General features: G+C 36.4%; 1 protein-coding gene across 7 annotated transcripts in view; it reads left to right on the top strand.

Annotated features, from left to right (window-relative positions):
* The first annotated feature begins 5,605 nt into the window (after positions 1 to 5,605).
* The window catches only part of YTHDF3 (YTH N6-methyladenosine RNA binding protein F3), a 39,139-nt gene continuing 24,763 nt past the window's right edge, over positions 5,606 to 19,981 (top strand). For 2 of the 7 annotated variants that reach the window (XM_037058627.1, XM_037058626.1), the window contains exon 1: positions 12,080 to 12,185. In XM_037058627.1, the coding sequence (XP_036914522.1) occupies positions 12,087 to 12,185 (99 nt within the window). In that variant the 5' untranslated portion in view covers positions 12,080 to 12,086. Of the gene's footprint in view, positions 5,874 to 6,036; positions 6,169 to 6,349; positions 6,375 to 9,503; positions 9,649 to 12,079; positions 12,186 to 19,981 lie in introns of those variants that run through there. The other 5 variants (XM_037058622.1, XM_037058624.1, XM_037058629.1 and 2 more) reach the window with 5 other exon arrangements.

The raw sequence follows: 19,981 nt of genomic DNA on the forward strand, positions 1-19,981 counted from the left end.
TTAAAAAGTCTAAAAACTTATTCAAGCCCTAGGAACTGACAGTCTTGTCCTCTATGTTTCAATTGTATTGGATTTCACTGTCGATTCCGAAACACACTCTTCCCCCTTTTCCCTCTCTTACTCTTCTCCTAATTACAGCCTACTGTTGTGTATTCCTTATTTTTCATAATTTTCTCAAGGAGGTGTTTGAACTTAAACATAATTTTCTCAAGGAGGAATTTATAGCACCACTATCCATATAGTTTAAGTAGTTTTGTTATATGATCTCATATACTTCCCCTTTGGTAACATTTATTTGACTTACAATTCTTTCTTAGCACCCACTATGTCACTGGACGGTAGACATCATGCGGCCAAGTGCATTGTCTGGTACTTGATTGACATCAATACATTTTAATTGGATTATATTGAACTTTTTAGGCCAAACCCATAAATCAGGTATATTAGGCTACAATCTCCACCTACAAACTCATTTGTAAGAAACTTAATTGAACTTGCAAAATTCAACTTTATTTCCAGACATCATTCTACCAGGATGGAAACAATTTTGTCTCGGTTAATTTAGTATCTTCTCCTCTTTCTCTCTAGTATTTACATAAAACCAAGATGCTGAGATGAAACTCATTTATCCTCCATGTTGTGTCCTCTTAGTCACTTTATACAGCATATTTGTAAAGCACTTAAGTTTCACAAACTATTCTTTTGATGTAATTTTTCATTTAACCTTCAAAACAAGTATCTTTTTATGTATTTAAAAAATTCAGAGATTGGAATTAAGAGTGTCAAATACTTGTTCAAGACATGCCTTCTGAAGAGGCAGACCTGGGACACAAACCCAGATTTTTGGGGGAAAATTCTGGAGCTTTGGTCACACATCTTGGTACATCGTAACACTTACCTGATGATGAAAATGATGGTAATACTTGTTAATTTTTATTGAATATTTATGATTTGCCAAGGAGAGTGCAAGCACTTCACATAATTATCCTTCCCTTAATCTTTCCAAGAACTCTAGGAGGCAGATACAACCCAGAAGCCCAGAGATGGTGAAGTGCTAGCCCAAGCTCACACAGCTAGTAAGTGCTAAAGCCAGGATGCACGCGCAGGTGGTCCTGCTCTGGAGCCTGCCCTCCTATTAAACACGAGTTTGTGTTTTGTTTCTTGAATCTTTGGACTGTTTGAACTGAACCAGACCTTTGGTCTGGGCCAAACCAAAATTGTCTAACACTTATTTTATGAAGTAAGCAGGAAAGCAGACACCCTGACCACAAGGACTGATGACTGTGGACTCTATCTGAAGACAGAATCAGTAACCAATCCTGTATTGCTTAAGAGTAACTCAACTTGCGGTACCAGTAAGAATTTTTCCTTTTGTATGATTACTTCTTTCCTTTTCTCATAAAAGCCGACACCTTTACTCAGTGTTAGGTCATTGCTCAGGTTTCTGTGTTAATTTGTGCTTCCCAAATTCCAATTTTTTGATACCAAATAAACCCTTATTGCCTCTCATTTGGGCTTTTGAATTCTAAGTTAACAATCTGCACATGCTGAATTCAATCACAGCTGCAAAGACCCTTATGCCACGTCAGGCAGGTAACACATTCACAAGTTCTGAAGATTAGGATGCGGATATCATGGCCAGGCCATTATATGGCCAATCGTAAGTTTTCATTTCCATGGGGTAAGTGCCCAAGAGTGTAACTACCATTGGTAGAAGCATGTTCAAGTTGATTGAAAACCATCCAACTGTTTTCCATCGTGGCTGTACTAGTGTACAATCCCGCCGGCAATGTGTCAGTGATGCAGTTTCTCTTCAACCTCATCAGCACTCGGTGCTGCCACTTTATTTTAGCTATTCTAATAGGCGTGTAGGGATATCTCGTTGTGGCTTTAATTCCCATTTCTCTAATCACTAAAGATGTTGAGCATCTTTTCATGTGTTTATTTGCCACCTGCGTATCTTGGTGAAATTATCTGTCTACGTTTTGTCACCTTTGCTTTTAATGCAAATAACCAGTTCTTCAAAAATACTTTCATTCAGGTAAGAGAATTTATGGGTTCTTTGGGTAGATTTTTGAACTGCATCTTTGAGGAAACTTAAGTACATGGTTCTAAAATGTTAGTGTTCATCAGAATCACCTGTTGGTCTTGACAAACCAGCAACATTTTCCATTGTGTGACTCTGGGTTGGGGCCCTAGCGATTTTATGTTTCTAACAAATTCCCAGGCAGCCCTGATGCTCTCCTCCCAGGACCACACTTTGATCTACATTGTTTTAGGGAAAACTTAAGAGGCACTTGATGTTTTTTTGCTGTATTTTCCCTGTCTTTGTAAATTTCCTTAAACATGAGAATGAATGAAATGTTGTGCTTCAAAGTGGGGTGCTGAAAAAAAAAGAATGGAAGCATGTCAAAATGATCTCCAGTTAGCCAACTGGAGTCTCCTGGACCGATGTGAGCAATAAATAACAAGAGTATTGGGTTATATAACCCAGAGAATAATACAAATATGGGAGAAGTGACAAATCTTCTTTGTACATGAATTCCAAAAAAATACATGTAGCTACTCCAGGGAGTGTAATTTTAATTCTCCTGTTGATTGTGGGCTCAATTTGATGACTCTCCTTTTAAGGCCAGCTTATGTAAAGTGGAAAATAGTAACTTTGCTGGTAGACACCACCTTAACCAAATGGCCCCAATACGATGATGCAGTGAGAAAGGTACCTTATCTGTGCCTTTCCAAAATCTGTAACCCCAATCTAAGTCATGAGAAAACATCACTTTAATATTTATCTCTCACTACCCATTGTCCCGGTCTTCATTAGTGGTAAACTTTGATTTTTAGCTGAGTACATGACAACCTAGAATATACCAGGGTATATTTCCAGGTTTCCTTCAACTAAGTATTTTCTTGAGACTGTCTTTTAGTTAGTAGGTGGTAGGCAGAAGCAGGAAATGCAATTTCTATAAAATGTCCATAAAGGGAAGTGATGTGTCTTTTTTCACCTCTTTTTGAAGGTAGGAATATGATCATGATGGCTGCAAGTAGGAAAGTCACCTTGTACTGGGGGAGGTGAGGATGGTAGAGCAAGAGGCTAGAAGCCACCTTATACTGTGACAGCAGCCCAAGCCCTAGACTGACTAGACTTCTTCTGCATGAGAGCAAAACAGATCTCTATCTTGAGTTCCTATTATTTTGGAATCAATGTGACCTGCAGCTGAACCTAATTTGAACTGATACAAGGAGTCATGCAGAAGTACAGAGTCATTGTGTAGAGTTGTGGAGGGTCTTCATTGGATAAAGGAACCAAGATGGCTGAAAGGTAAAGGGGGCTGAAACTCAGCTTGCCCACTCCTTTCCAAGGTTTGAACAGTGCTGTGCTCACCAGGGGAGGCTGGTATATCAGTGACCCTATAAAAGAGTGAAATTTTGTATAGACTCTAGATCAGCATTTTCCAGAATATCACTTGCATACTACTGGAAGCAGCGGAGATGATTTTAGGTAGTTCCCAAACATACTTTGAAAAAGTATTTAATATTAAATTAAATTAAGTGGCTTTATATCTCATGATAGTTAGCACTCTATTGCACCAGTTCAGACCTCAGTGCTAGGAAGGACAATAAATAAGGAGTTTTGGGAGGGACAGGAATGAAAGCAAACAAAGTTATCAGGGCATTATGCCATTAGGCAGCATAATGTGGTGTGGGCTACAAACTCTAGAGCCAGGTGGTCTGTGTTCAAATCCTTGCTCTCACAGGAACTAGCTGTGTTATTTTGGGCATCTTGCTAACTTCCCTGCGTGCCAGTTTTTTTAAATAGCACTTAACACGCAAAGGTGCTACGAGGACTTAAATGATTACTACAGTGCCTAACATATAATGAACACTGAGCAAATGCAAGCTATTATCACCTTTCTGCGATTTAGCAAAGGAACCAGAAACTAGCCCTGCATGGCCACTGCTGGTTGAAAACTTACTCTGCGCCAGAAAGTATACATACCTGACCTTACTGTTCTCATGAGCAAACTAAGGCTTAGAAAATTTCAGTGCCTTTCCCCAGGTTTTACAACTAATTCCAGCCAAGCCAGAATTCAAACTTAGACTGGTTGGATTCCAAAGCCCCCCCTTTTACCTCAGATAATTAAGGATCAAAGGCCTGAAAAGTTTCACAAGCTTCCTTTCTCAATTCCCCCACTCATAACATGTAGTAGCAAATTCTGTCAAACGAAAAAGGTCTGTATGGGAGTGGAGGAGGGTAGACTGGGGAGATTAAGAAACAACTGGAAGGTCCATTCAGGTCAGTAAGAGAATTTATAGGTTCCATTTCTTTTCCATTTCTTGGGAAATGGAAAGAGAGCTCAGCCTGAACTGAAACTTAGTGAGTCCCTGGGACATGAGCAAAATGGGAATGCATGGGAAGCTGACCAGATCTGAAGAATATCTCTTGGTGATAGATATGAAATAGCGGACTCCTAAGTTCCAGTTCTATTATTCAGTGCTTCTAAAATCTTGTTGCATTGTATACCACAGAATTAATCCTACAATTTAGCAACTTTATACTTTATAATCACCTATTTGATGAATTTGAAAGAATTTGGTCGGTCATTTAAATGATTACTTTATATAGAATCCCCATCATGCCTGTTAAGCAAGGAATCTTTGCTCTTATTACAAATGTTATTTCAACAAATTTCAAACTGTTGGCGCTTTGCTTTTGCCAATTCGCAGAAAAGTAACTTGACCAGTTAGTTCAAGCATCTGTCCTTTAAGGGTTGAAAAACAACGTCTTGCAACTACACTTATCTTCATCAAATTATTCATTCATCAAAATCAACATCTCAGGAGGGGGACACAAATCCATGAATTGGCTGGCAAAGTCTGTCCCGCAGGTTACAGGTGATTTGTGAAACATTCCTGTCACGTAGCTGGGGCTTGGAGAGAACAAACATTTACCAGCTCACCTCCTACTTGCTTTTAGATGGCATTGCCCAGAGCTCCAACCCAGTAACTTTCGCTGCACGTGCTCCCCGGTGCGGACGACCCAGCAAGTCTGTCCCGAGGGCGAGGGTGGCTGAATTCCTAAGCCACACACGTGGCTTTAGACAGTCTCCGGAGGCTCCAGCGGAGGCCCGGCCACCGCAGCTCGCCCATCGTCGGAGGGCGCGGCTAAGGCGTGCCAAACGGCCAACGTCCACTCCGCCGCCCGGGGGGTCGCCGCCGCCCGGGAATTGTCTACTACAATTCCCAGCAGCCGCGCCTCCCTCCCAGGCCCACTTCCTGCCTAGAATGCCCCGAATCCCGCTGTGGCCCCGATTCCCGCCGCCGCCCCCGCCCCCGCCAAAAGAGTTCTACCGCCTGGCGCTGGACGGGAGGAAAGAACCTAGCGACTCTGAACTTCGGCACTCGCACCAGCACACAAGGTCCCCGTCAGCGCTCGCGCCCGGGGGTTGGCCACGCGGCTCCCGTCTCCGATGACGTGGCGTGCGGGGCGGAGCCCCTACCGGCGGCGGGTGGGTGGGGGAGGAAGAGCGAGGTGAGCGCGGACGTCAGAGTGGAGAGCGGAAGGTCAGGGAGGCTCGGAGCGGAAGTGAGACTAGGGAGTCTGTCCGCCATTGTGGACCCGAGAAGCAGAGAGGAAGAGGGGAAGACGAGCGTGCAGGCGGAAGAGACGGGCCTCCTCCACCGGCTCCCGAGCGCGAGGCCCTCTCTCTGGCTTCTCAGCGAGCAGCGGCAGCGGCGGCGGCTGGAACGGTCAACTCGGCCGCGGGCGGCTTCCAACTGCTGTGAGTGCACGGGGAGAGGCCCAGGCGGCAGCGGCGGCGGCGGCAGCTCTCGGGTTGCGGTGAAGAATGTCAGCCACTAGCGTGGATCAGGTGAGGGAGCCGAGGCTTCAGGCTCGGCGAAGGCCCGAGCCCCGGAGCTTCACCCTCGCGTGGGGCTTCGGCTCCTCCCCGTCGCCGCCGCTGCCGGCCCCATAACGGTGTCCCCGGCGCAAGTTGCGGTCCTGCCGCCCGGGCCGGGACTCGCGCCCTGGCCCAGTCTGGGGTGGAGGCGGGTGGCCGCGGCTGGTGGGGGAAGGACTGCTCTTCGGGCCTTAGGACGCATCCTGAGGGCGGCAGACGTGGGGCTGACCCCGGGGCGAGGTCGGTAGACGGAACCCGACTGGCGGTAGGAGGTTTAAAGACTGGGGGTGGTTGGGAAGTCGGTGGCTATGGAGGATATGGTGGCTTTTACTCCTACGCGGATTGTTTAAAATAACTTGTCTTCGATAACGCCTTTGATTAACACACTTTCCCTTTTCTTTTTTTTTTTCCCTTCTCATTACGACACCTTTCGTCTTGCTACACAGAGACCTAAAGGGCAAGGAAATAAGGGTGAGTTTGGATAACTTTCTCTAATTCACCAAGGTTGGTTTGATGTTATTTGTTAAACTGTGAGGGCCTTTTTGTTTGTTTTTGTTCCTTTTCTATTTTTATTTTTTTGAAATGTAGGATTTGAGAAACATTCATCATGGCTAAGGCAACCAAATGCTCTCCAAAACTTAGGTAGCTCCTTGCTTTGATGCCACTTTTATAGAAAGAACACTGGTGCGCGAAATAGTTTTCTACTTACAGTAGATTTCAGTTCAGGAACTATTATTATGAATACAGTGACATTTCTTTAATTTTGCATCTTATCTGTATTATGTAACTTCTGCCACAAGAAATCTTCTGGACGGATGTAGATAAGTAGATACTTTGTCTGACATGTCTGGGTTACACTGGAACGTGCAAATCCCATAGTGGTCTATGTTATACTAGTGCAAATTGTACTGTTAATCATTGATGCTGCTGAAGTCTTTCACATTAGAGATCAAGACTGACCAGGCATGCCATCTTGTTATGTATTTATGATGGCAAGGTGAGACTCAATTTGGTATTTTAGAAAGGGCTAATTTCCTGCCAGGATTATGTGATTTACTATTTAGTTAAAAAGAGAGAGAAGTTCTACTAAAGGTAAAACATTTTTTAAAATAAGTGTATTTTGTGTTTACTAAGTCTGGAGTAGTACAGTCAGCTGACTGAAACATGACATTGATCATGTGACATGAGTGAGCGTAGAATAATAACTGCTTTCTTGGGACAATGCCAATTAAATAACATTACAGCGAATTATGTATTTATAAGTTTGTAAATAGGGCTTGAAATTAGATGAAATAGAATAATGCTTCCTGTTTTTTATTTCAGTAGCAAAATGTTTCTTCAGGGTTTTTTTTATCTTCAGGTTTTTATACACTATAGCAAATTTGAAAAGAATAGGTAGTGTATACACAGCTTCGTTAATTTTCATTGAGTTGTACAATTTATTTGAGAACTCACGAATACCAGGTATATGGCACTGTTTAAGTAACATTGCTTTGTTTTGGTTAAAGATGTATTTTCTTGGAGTATGTACACACAAATTTTAAATTCTAGAATTTAATTTTTAGAGTTATTTTTTTGATTTTAGAATCATTTTCTATGTTGTCAGCATAAACCTCTGAAGTTGGCATTGTTGATTTTAACTGAGTTTTTATAAACTAACTTGTAAATTTAAAAAGAATGATCTATTACTTTTTTGCTAGTCTGTTAGGAAGTATACAGACTTTGAGATATGTAAAATTTGTGCTTACTATTGCCTAGCATAAATTATTTTATCCTAGATCTGTGGGGAGGTGGCACTTTGCAAGGCTATTTGAAATGCTAAGTGTTTTGTGTTACCTGCTTTAAGGTAAGTATGCAAGTTCTATGAAGTAACTGTTAGACAAAACAAAATAGAAGCATCTGTTTAGTAAGCCATTAATATAATCTTGATATATGATATAGTCTTTGATATTGTAAGTTGTATATAAATAATACTGCATATTGGCCATAAATACTTCTTGGTCATTAAAATTGTTTTATCAGTATCACTTTTGTTTGTTAGATGTATTTAGATACACATACAGAGTATGTATTTGGATGGTTCTTCATTACAGCAGTTTTCCTTTCTCCTTTATTCAGTTCGTAATCTCATTCATGGAGAGAATGATGGACTGGGATTCCTAGGTGATCTGTATTCTAATACTGCTTGTGGCCACTGACTTGCCAAGTGAGCTTGAACACAGTGCCTCTTTTGATCAGAATTTCCCTTCTATCTATTAGACAAAAGTGGTAATTCTGATTGTAAATCCTATTCTATGTTATGAGGATTGTTGTGATTACAATAGTCCACTACTTCAGGAATCACTGGATTTGCTGGTTTCTTATCACCTTCCTTTGCCTCATCTATTTTTAGGATGCCAGAAGACTATTGCCTAAGATGTGTTGATAGGGAAAAACTCTACTGCCCTAAAAGTATTGGAAGTCATACTACAAGTGCACAAATATACATATACATTACTTATATTTGTATGCGTGTGCAGGGAGAATTGCAAGGACAAGGGAACACCTCCAGTGAACTGATACCAATAGCTATGTTTGTGTTTGAGAAAAACTACTCTGCCTTAGCCGACTCAGTTTTCAAGCTAGCGAAATTGTTTTACAATTATTCTGTTTACTTATGAAGCAGAAAGAAAAGTTTTCTTCAACTACGGCCTCAGTATTGTAAGAACATGAATATTAAACTTGAATTCAGAACTTATCAAACTTAGGAAAAATACATGTCTGAGCAGTTGTCAGAGTTTTGAAAGCAGGATTCTGTTCAGTTAATGTAATTTCAGAGATGCTGTGTTTCTTTCCTGAATTATCATTAGTTGACAGCATTGGCTTTATACCTGGCTTTAGTGTCTTTGATTTTCTGCATTAATAACATAAATGCACCAAAGGAACAAAAATTTAAAGAAACTTCTAAAGCAGTATCTTGGGAGGGCAAAAATGCTTTTGTAATATAAATAGTACCTGGTTTACTTGTTTAGAAGTTTGCATTTTTAAAAATTCATCTGTTGTCTTTATGTTAATTGTTAGAATTATTTTTAATATTGTTGGCCGAGGTAGTACTGACGGGTAGTAGAAATTTAAGGGTTAATTGTTTTCTCATTGATCCATAATTTAAAAATGACTTTATATCACTTTTGTTTGTTAATGAGAGTTTTTACTTGCAGGAATCAGTGTATTGTTCCTTTTCCTGCAGGCATCACAGAGAAAAGTGTCAGATCTTACACTCCAGGTAGCCTTAGGCCTTGTTGCTTGCTTCCTCCTATCCCTTAAGTTTATAGATAGATAAGTGTATGGAAAGGAATTTATCTTTTTGCTCCTCCCCTCCCAGCCTTGGTACAACTGCAGTTTCAAAGAATTAGGTTAAATTTGGCTCTCTTTCAGTGTTTCAAGAAAAGTAGTTGAAAATGCCTTGTATTTTGGCAATATTCTTTTGTAACCTCTCCCACCTCCCCTCTGGAAATGATTGCAAAGCACCTAACTGTCATTTTAGGTTTTATTTTATTATTAATCCTCAAAACATTCCTATAAGGAGATAGAGGGTATATGGTATTGTCGCTGTTTTTGTAGGTGGGAAAACATGATGCACAGATCTGTTGACTTTCCTAACTTGATGTAGTCAGACCAGAGCAAAGAATCATCTGGCTCCTAAGGCCCATGTTCTATCTTGATTTGACTCTGCTTCATAGAGCAGAGGAAACAGGCGAAGAATCATGTAAGTCATCTGTTCTTTTTTCCCTGAAGAACTTGTACAGACTATGGAACGGGCTTGGATTTCATTACTGTTTAATGGCTCTCAGTCTCCAAGACATTAGATTGTCGTTAAGTAATGTTCAAAAACTAAAGTCTTTTTCTAAGACAGTTGAATTTCTTAAATGTGTGGTTCTGAAAATCAAGAGCTAGCTGCTTATTCAAATTTTAATTGAATGCAAATTACCTGTCAGTATGCATAAAATACTTTTAATTAAACATTTCCTTAGATTGACATACTCCTTGAATAGTTTTTTTTTAGGATTTCTTAGACAATGCATCACTTATAAATGACTGTAGACTATTAACTTTGTGTGAATGTTTTGTTTTTAGTCTCAGTGACCCTTACAAGAAAGGAAAGGATAGAACAGGAAATAAGAATAGCAGTGTAATATATATTTAAANCATAAAATACTTTTAATTAAACATTTCCTTAGATTGACATACTCCTTGAATAGTTTTTTTTAGGATTTCTTAGACAATGCATCACTTATAAATGACTGTAGACTATTAACTTTGTGTGAATGTTTTGTTTTTAGTCTCAGTGACCCTTACAAGAAAGGAAAGGATAGAACAGGAAATAAGAATAGCAGTGTAATATATATTTAAATAAATTTTAAGTAGGCACTTCTTACTATACTAGGAATATATATTACATTTGTGAGAATCTAACAAATACAAGAAATAGAGAGTTGTGATTTTGAAATGGGTAGCTGTTTCAAATATATACTCGAGTAATAATCCAAAAGTGTAGTGAAGAACTCTTTTTCAAGAGGTAATAGACTATGCATAACTCTCTTCCATAAGGGAGAGGTAAACCCAGTGGTAAAGGAGAACAGGTATGCTAGAATCTCTTGGGGTGACATGATTAGCCCACCAGACAACCTGGGATGCCCACCTCTTTATTTACATTTCTAGTGGCTATTAACATTTAAATACTGGGGAGTCCATTTAGCTCAACCTTGGCGATGATGCTGTCTTTATCATACAGAGTTAAACCAATTCAGATCAAGTTGACTGTGTTTTTCTTGTAGTCTTTAAGGTTTTACTTTGAAGCCTTCACAGTCTATCATCATTTCTTTGAGTGATCATGCTGTTAGTGGGATGCAAAGAACTAAGGCACATTGCCTATTTTTGCTCCCATGTCATTGTCAACTCAGTATTACATAGTAGATGATCTAAACTCATTAGGGAAATAAAAATGGTATGCTACTATAAAGGAACACAACTTAAATCCATGACCCCCAGCCTTAATTTATAATATTTCATGACACTTTTTAAATAATGAATCCCAGATGTTAAGGGGTTTTTTGTTGTTGTTGTTGCTGAGATTAGTCATCAGAAAGTTTCATCTTCTTACCTATCAGTATATTTACATAGATAGTGCTAGCACGTCAAGTTTCAGCCTAGTAAAACTTGTGGGTCCTAAAGTAATTTTTAGTCCTACTTAGATCTTGTAGTACTTTATGTAATAATATTCAAGATAATTGCATGTTATCAGTGAAACCTTTGATACGTCTCCTGATGTGTAGATAGGTACTTATTGATATCCTCCTTGAACAGAGAAGTAGTTACAGAGGCTGTCACTAACTAGAGATGGCTCACCCAGCTTCTCAGTGTTGGACTTGGGATTCAAACCCAAGACCTTCTTACTTCAAGTCTGTTCAGAGCACCCTAAGACAGTGTCAAGAGAATAGTAGGTGTAGAGCATTTATGGAAACTATCTCTGAACAAATACGGCATTGTAAATTGTTCTTACTGGTTTTCTTGTGTGTTTCAAAAATAATCATGGTTATCTTTAGTGTCTGAATTTTATTTGTACTTTCACGTGAAAGTCTTCATAATCTTTTGGTTTAGAATAAAGGCCCCTTTTATTTAGATTTTTTTCATAATTTATTCGCTGTGATGTTGGTTCTAGTTAATTTTAGTCACTTTAACTGGAGACATTTAAGATACTTATTGTAACTTTAGTTACACAAAGTTACTTTATTTACCTTTATTGGACTAAGTCATAGATTTAACAAAGAGAACACACAGAAATCTGTGTGCAACACTATTTGAAACAGTATTTTAGATTCAAATATAACAGTGAATCCTTTGCACATCTTTATTTAATTGCTTACTACAGTTATGAAATTGAGATATTGACCATATGTTTTTGGTAATGGAAAGTATATGTATAATTTGTATTTCTCTAATATCTTGGCCTTATCTATACAAGATTTGTAAGTTTTGGGTGACACAAATATTTCTATCCTAAATTAAGTTAATCTTTTAAAAAGTTTTTAAGTGAAAAGACTAAAGAGCTCAGGGATAACTTTTTGTGACTTGGTTTGAAGAATGCTGAAAATGTTAGATTGTTCTGTAATTCTCATAGTGATAATTACACCACATCTAATACAAATGTATTTTTTAGTTTCAGTACAAAACGGTTCCATTCATCAAAAAGATGCTGTAAATGATGATGATTTTGAGCCATACTTAAGCAGCCAGACAAATCAGGTAAGTTTGATAGTTTCATATTTAGGAAATTTAGCATATATTAGTATTACTTGATTTTTCAAATAGATATAAATTTTAATCTAATGAGACTAACCATAACATGAATAAATCTAGTGTAGCTGCATAATAGTGAATGGTAATTGCAGGTTTATGGAACAGGAGAGTTCTTAAAAATTATAAACAGCTGAAACTAAATTATGAAATATAAAGATTTGAAGCTGAACGTTATTTGTTTATGTTGTAGTTAGTTTTTTTTAATGTTGAACGAATTTAATCTTTTCGTGTCACTCTCGTATCTTCATAGCCAAAGCAAATTACAAGGTTTTATTAGCTAGAAATTTGTGGGAGAGGACTACTTTGTGCCTGAAATTTTTCATTCAGTGTAGTGTTTTCTTTATAAGGCATTCCAATTTGAATTTCACTGGTAAAGTTTTAATGTAACCTAGAAACATGAAATACTTTATAAACACTTGTGTATATATTGTAGCCATGGAGAATTTCATCCAATAAAATTGGTGGTTTTTGAGGTTCTTGTGTATTTGGATTTTTATAAATCTTGTGAATTTGTATACAGGAATATTAAGATTTAGATATAAAAAATAATATTTTGTCTCCATACCATTTGTGTCTGCTTAATAAAAATGTTGCTACTTGAAATAAATTTTAAAAATAAAGTTTTATTATTAACTAGTTTCTTTAGGAGAACATTCTGGAATAAATCCGCTTTTGTTGCTTTGCTTAAAAAATATGAAAAAATATATCTTGAAATCTTAACCTCTATTTTTTTAAACTATAAAAGTATAAGGAACCAAAAGTTATCACACAACTTCACAGTTTTAGAGCAAATATGATGAAAAAGTATTTTCCATTTGTGGGATGTAGAATTATTTTTAGGATTGTGGAGAGCCATGGTTATGTTCAGACTGATTAATCTCTTGGTAATTTCTATGAACCCCTCTTTCTATCTGTTGATCTACATTCCTAGAATATATTGAGAGGGAATAAACACATGAGAAAGAAGGAAAATCGATGATAAATTCTGAGAAAGTTTGGCTAATCTTAAGAATGAAAAGTTCATTTCACATTTATATAATCTACTTCATGATCTCAATAAATTTACTTGCCACCTAGAGATTGTGAAAAAATGTGTCATTGGAAAATAGGGAAAGATCATTTGTTGTGTGATGTATATGCAAGATTTAAAAGTAATACAGTATTCTCTTTGGGTCAGTTATTCCTTTTGGCGATGTTTTCTAATTTTTCTTTTGAGAAATTCTGATATTACAAAGTATAGTAGGTATTCCCCCCACAAGGTCTTTATGAACAGATTAGTTTGAGGAGTTTTTTGGTCTAAATAATTAAAATGTTTTTTTTGCTACTTGATTTCATACTTCATTAAAATGTAAATGAATTTCTAAGACAAGAATATAGAGTATAGATCTTCTGTCTTAATTGTTCAAACTGTTTTCAGGGGATTTTAGTGGATTGTAGATGTTTGAAAATTGTTGTGTAAGAATCTTAGTTTTACTTGGTAACAGATATTTTATAATTCATTTGTCACAGGGGCATAGAAGATGGGTTATTTGGCATTCCGCAGAGGTGTTTCAGGTCTGCCTAGGGAAGACTTGGGGGGGGGGGTGCTGCCTTTGACCCCACCCTTGTGCAGCCAGAGCTGTGCTCTGCTGCTTATCTGTTGTTTTTTTTTATTGGGATTTTGCAGAATTTCACTTAAAAAATGAAATATTTTTAAGGGTCGGAAAGTTATTTTTTAAGAACAGAAGTGCATTTATCTTAATGAACCTGATTTTTAAATTGTGTCATAAAAACTTCCTTATGTTGTGAGAAACATCTGTAAAAGACTTGTTTTAATGTGTTATTTAAATGGAAGGTCTTGTGCTATATAGTAATCAAACCATTATTTTGATTCATGATATTTGAATCAATATATTTATGCCCTAATGGGAGGTTTTAAAATTTGATACCAGTAAGGCTGTGTTTTACTTCTCTTTTCTTGTGAGTACTGACCAGTAGGTTTTCAGAAGTTACCTTTCTGTAATACTAAAAATAGTTAGGTGTACTCAGGGTACATAATTACTTTTTAAAGAGCACTACAATTATAAAAATATTGAAAACTGGCTCTTTTGGAGATTATGGAAAATTATCTTAATCTTTAAGTTTTATAAGACTTTAAGTTACTTATAATCATTTAGCTGAAATAGAACAATTTATAAAAATTGACCTTTTTAAGCAGATTAGTGAAACTGGATTTACTGGTGAAATATATCAGGTAATTATTTGCAGATTTAAAGTTCTGCAAGTAGTTGTAGGTCCTTGTACTGACCTAGTTGAAGTAATTGTTTGATTTTTTAAAATTTCAATAAAACACATAATATGACTTTATAATTAAATGCCATCATCTGATTTTAGTATTATAAATCAGAAAAATGAATCCTTTGCCTGAAAAGGTATTTAAGGTTTTTGGTTAAAATGCTTTGTTACTTATTCACACCAAACCCAGGGATACTTCAAACCAGGTTATTGAGCTTCTGACGCAGCATATTTCTTATATTTTCTACTGTTCACTTCCCTAGGAAATAATTCTTATAGTAATTTACAAGTGAATATCTGTTCTTCAGGTCTGAAAATTACCTCTCATATAATAGGCACAGCCATATTGGATGTTTCTGTTTGACAAGGAAGGTAGGATTTTTGAAACTCAGGCCTTAACCAGTTAGTTGGAAAGATAAGACCAATTGAAGCTTTATAAAATGTGTAGGGTTTTTTTTTGTAAGATTTTATTTATTTATCTTTAGAGGGGAAGGGAAGGTGAAAGGGAGAGAAATATCAATGCATGGTTGCCTCTCTTTTGTCCCCTGCTGGGAACTGGCCTGCAACCCAGGCATGTGCCCTGACTGGGAATCAAACCGTGGTGGTTTGGGTCATAGGCCCGTGCTTAATCCACTGAGCTACACCAACCAGGGCAAAAAGTGTGTTTTTGTTGCTTCTGTTAATTCTATCTTGGGTTTAATGTGTCATTCTTTAATGATTTTTAGACTTTTGTGCTTAAAATTAAATTTATTTTGCTTAATTATTAAGGAGCCGTGCATGTTTACACTAATGTAAAATATTTGCTGTGTAAACGTTTTTTGTTTGTTCTCTTAAAAGATCACTATATATATTTAAAGATTTTATTTATTTATTTTTAGAGAGAGGGGAAGGGAGGGAAAATGAAAGGGAGAAAAACATCAGTGTGTACCTCCCTCTCCCACTCCCTCTACCTTCGACCTGGCCTGCAACCCAGGCACGTGCCCTGACTGGGGATCAAACTCACAACCCTTTGGTTCGCAGGCCCAGCACTTTATCCACTGAGCCACACCAGCCAGGGCAAAAGATGACTACGTTTAAGTAAAAATAAAGGTCTAGCAATACAAAAAAAATAGTTCTCTATAATTTCTCAGAATAACGAGGCAATTAAGTTGATTGGAAAATTCACGTTTGATACTATTAAAGGTGCCATATAAAGTTTAAGAATAAATTAGAAAAATGAAGTTTGTATTTGTCTGCTTGTGTATATGGGGGAAAAAATTCCTAGCCATGTTTTATCAGGGAAGAGGTGTAAACAACTAAGAAAGTAATATATTTTGAATTTTGTTATTTTCTGTCCCTGCCCCTAATTAAGGTTTTCATTATCTCTGCCTGTTCCAGTGATTGCCTAATAGGTAGTTCTACATTCAGGAGTCTCTAATCATAGTTGGAGTTTGGCTGTAGCATTGTTACATTAAAGGCTTTACCTCAGCTTCACAACACATTCCTTCCTGCCTCAACTTTGGTTACCTTTCTCTGTCTAATTATTCAAAGAAAAAGGGCTTATTACTATTTTCTAAAAATATAAATATTTCATGATCTCAGTATATATGATTTTCACACACAGACACATTCAGGTGTCTGTTACTTCTAATGTTTTTACTGACTTCCCCAGTTACTTGCACTGTTCTCTTTATGCTAGAGTAGCTTGTTTTGCTTTGTTTGGAAGTACAAACAAATGGCAGTTTGTTTATACTTCCATTACAGTACTTACCAAATTGTAGGGTAAATATGTCTTCTCTACTAGACCTGTGAAGTCCTCTAGGTCAGAGACCATGTTTTTCATGGTCTCCAATGACTAGCACTTTAACACAGGAGACATTCATTAAGTACTTATTGAATGAATAGATTAGATTATCCTCAGAATTAGAGAATTACGAATTATGGTCGATGAAACACCACGTTCATTGAGTATAATATACATTGTTCTTATGACATTCTTATGATTAGGTGTGAATGAATCATGTTTTTTAAAAGTACAGTAATTTTAAAATATTAGAGGAATGTACAGATAAGCGTTAAAAGTAGACTAAACTTTACTTTTTTAAAATTCAGAAGTGAGTTCTGGAGACTGAAGTACCTAACTCTTAAGGGAAAGTAGTTTTGTTTTTCTCTGTGCTATTGGTGGATAATGTCTCAACCTTTTTATTGAACTTCTGAAACATTGTACAATGTTATTTCATGGAAGTTGGGATATATATGAAGGAAAAATGGATATTAAGTTACCTTAACTGGAAGGTTCAGTTATAATTGACTTGTATTAAAATGCCCTGAGGTCAGAACAGTGATCGTAAACATTTTATTATCCCTCAGGTTTTCTTTGAAGTAATAGAAAAACAATTGACCTACCAGCTAAGGGATAACATTTATAAATGGTTTCAAAATTTTAAGGAAGAACTTTTAATATTCTGTATTTTAGTTTCCAAATAAAAAATTAAGGTAAATGCATAACTGTATTTCCATGTAGCGCTAAGTTTTTACAATTAATTAGAGTGTCAAGTGTTATCCCCAATTTACCAGTGAAGTAATAACAGGGTTAGAGAAACTAAGTGATCTGAAGAATTCACTGACATAGAAAGTGAGAGTACAAGATTGAGCCCTTGCCTACTACATCACATCATTGATGACTATACTTTTTAGGCCTGGACTAGCTTTGAAATTATACAGATGTGTGTTATGGTTAAGATACATTTTAAAGAAACAGGTTAAGCTGTATTAATACATATAACTTGTTAATTGAACACTTTGTAGGTCCCAGGCGTGTATCTTTATTTTCTTTTAATAGAGGAAAAAACAATTCAGAGTTGTAACTTGGTTACCTTCATGATGGTAAGTGCCTGGGCTAGAATGAGAATTTAGTTGCCTCATGGTTTCACTTCAGCCTTTTATCAATGACCTATTCAGTTGTTTTTTTCAAGTTTACACTGTAGGTAAAGGGGTTTTTGCATGTTTTCACCAGTATGTTTATTATATCCATTGATTATTGTACCACTTTTTTATGCATATATTATTTTCCCTTCCAATTAGTTTGAATGTGAGGAAATAAAAGCTTTACATTGCTTTGTTTAAAGGTTGTAGCATTTCAGAGAACATGGTAGGATTTCACTATTACTGAACACTTTCTAAATTATGAAATGAGCTATTTAAAGTGATTACTTTGCATAGACTGAAATTGATTATGTCTCATTATAACCAAGTTTTAAGTAAAAGGTGAAAGTAAGTTTTGAGTTATTTTCCATTATCAGTAGGTGGAAATTCTGTTTTCTCCACTACCAAAGTGCATTTCTCTAATTGATACGCCACTTAGCTAGCGATTAAAAATTTAGCAAAACATCTAAACATATTTCCAATTATAATCAAAGCTCTACCAATTCAAAATGTGTTGATCATATCTTTTTTTTTACCTTTACCTTTTACCTTTTTTTTACCTTACCTTTTTTACCTTTACCTTTTCACCATTTTGTTTTTATTAGGATCCAAACTGAAGTATTGTCTTTTGAAAGGAAATTGCTTAAGTTGCTTTTATAGAGCTAAGGAAACAAAATATCTCATTCAGCTAAAACTCCTGAGAGAACTGGGAAATAAATGGCTAGCATTTGATAAACTAGAGAAAGGCCATTTATCCAGTATACTCCAGGGCTCTAGGTGGTAGTACTGTGGCCAGCTGTGCCGTCCAACGTGTGCAGTAACACGTCTTTGTTGGCCTGAGCCGTCTGTCTGATAGGCAGGTGTGACTAGTGCAGCACATTTTAAAGTAATTTAAACTTACTCTTGACAAAATCACTAATGTACAGGGAAGTAGTAAAGATCATGATTTTAAAAAATAATTGAAAAGATAACTATAATCAAAGCCTTCATACCCAAAAGGGTTTGGGCCTATTTCAGCCCCAGAGGAGATGGAAGTGGCAGAAATTTGTTCCCCATTAATCTAATGGTACAGGTTGGGAATTTTTTTATTTTTAGGAATTGGTACAGGTAACCAAACCAGTTAAAACAGAGTTGAGAAACTGTGGCCCAGGGACCAAATCCAGTCCATGCCATTTACTTTGAGAAAACCCTTGAGTTAGCAGCCTTTTCAAAAAGGGTTTAAAAAAAAAGAAAAAAAAAAGATTGGCAGCAACCAAGAGACTATTTGGCTTGCAAGCTTAAAATATAATGGAAGGCAAAAGTATGTTTACAGTCATGAATACATTAAATAAAGAACGAGGCTGTTATAATAATCATAACCCACATGTCTTTTTTTCCACATGAACAACTTTAAGCCTCCTTTTACCACCCCTGCATTTGTTTTTTGGTCTTTTGTTGGCTGACCCCTGAATTAGCACAATGGGTATAGATTAATTAGGAACTTGATGTGTAACTATTGTACAGAATTCAGCATTTGTGGTGATGAAATAAGAATACTGAGAATAAGTTATGGGTATAGTTTTGCAAACACTTCATTATGAAAAAGGGTAAAACTTTATACCTGGTCTGCTTTTCTTCTCCTACAGCCTGATAAGTACTTACTGAGTCTAGATTTCCTTGCCAACATTCTAAATTAAAACTTTGAAACTTAATGTTTCCATGCTTACCCCAGCTCTCCTACTCTTTCCTCATGTAGAATTTATTTACTTTCCTGTGTTAATGTGTCTTTAGCTGTAGGTTTTCTTGTAGAAAGAGTACCTCTTACCAGTGTTTTTCACGATGTAGGTGTTCAGTAAGTGTTAGGTTCGAATGAATGAATGAGGAATGAATACTTCAGTAATTTTAAACTAAAAAAAGACAGTTTCTAAAATCTTTTAATCTATTGTCTATTATACTGGCTGAACGTCTATTAATTTTCATAAAGCTTTTCAAAGTTATATTGACTTTAAACACTATGGCATTTAATTTTTAGTAGATAATTTAATGCTTGGATTATACTTGTATGTAAGTCATCTTCGTGGCTAGTAAAGTTTACTCAATTTCTTTAAATTTTTTTTTGTTGTTCTTGGAAACCATTGTTTGTTACTTTGAACTTCTCAAGTTCTTCCAGTATTTGTCTTTATATATTTGTCAATATTTACACTGTTCATCTCTGTAATGATGGCACTACTGTGGTTGATTCAAAGATGCTCTTCATTTCCTTTATACTAATATATTTTCAAATATAGTTAGTAATTATCCATTATAGTTAAAGAATATCTTCAGCTGAATTAACAAATAGTAACATAGTTTCAGTTTTAAATGCAGTAAAATATACTTAATGTCAAGTGTATTTAAAGTCTTATTTTTCTTTAAGTAGTGTGAAGTGAGAGTTAAGTCCAGGCTTTACTGGAAATATTCCATAACACTATGTCATAATTACTAATTTAAATGCAGCCTTTGTTTGATTATCTTGTTTTTATTTTAGTTATATCAAAATCATTTTAAAAGACAAAATACTAGCCTTCTCAGTGTACTTATAACAG

This window comes from Sturnira hondurensis, unplaced genomic scaffold (assembly GCF_014824575.4).
Source record: "Sturnira hondurensis isolate 20B ecotype Veracruz unplaced genomic scaffold, ASM1482457v3 Scaffold0010128, whole genome shotgun sequence".
In the NCBI taxonomy this organism is placed as follows: domain Eukaryota; kingdom Metazoa; phylum Chordata; class Mammalia; order Chiroptera; family Phyllostomidae; genus Sturnira; species Sturnira hondurensis.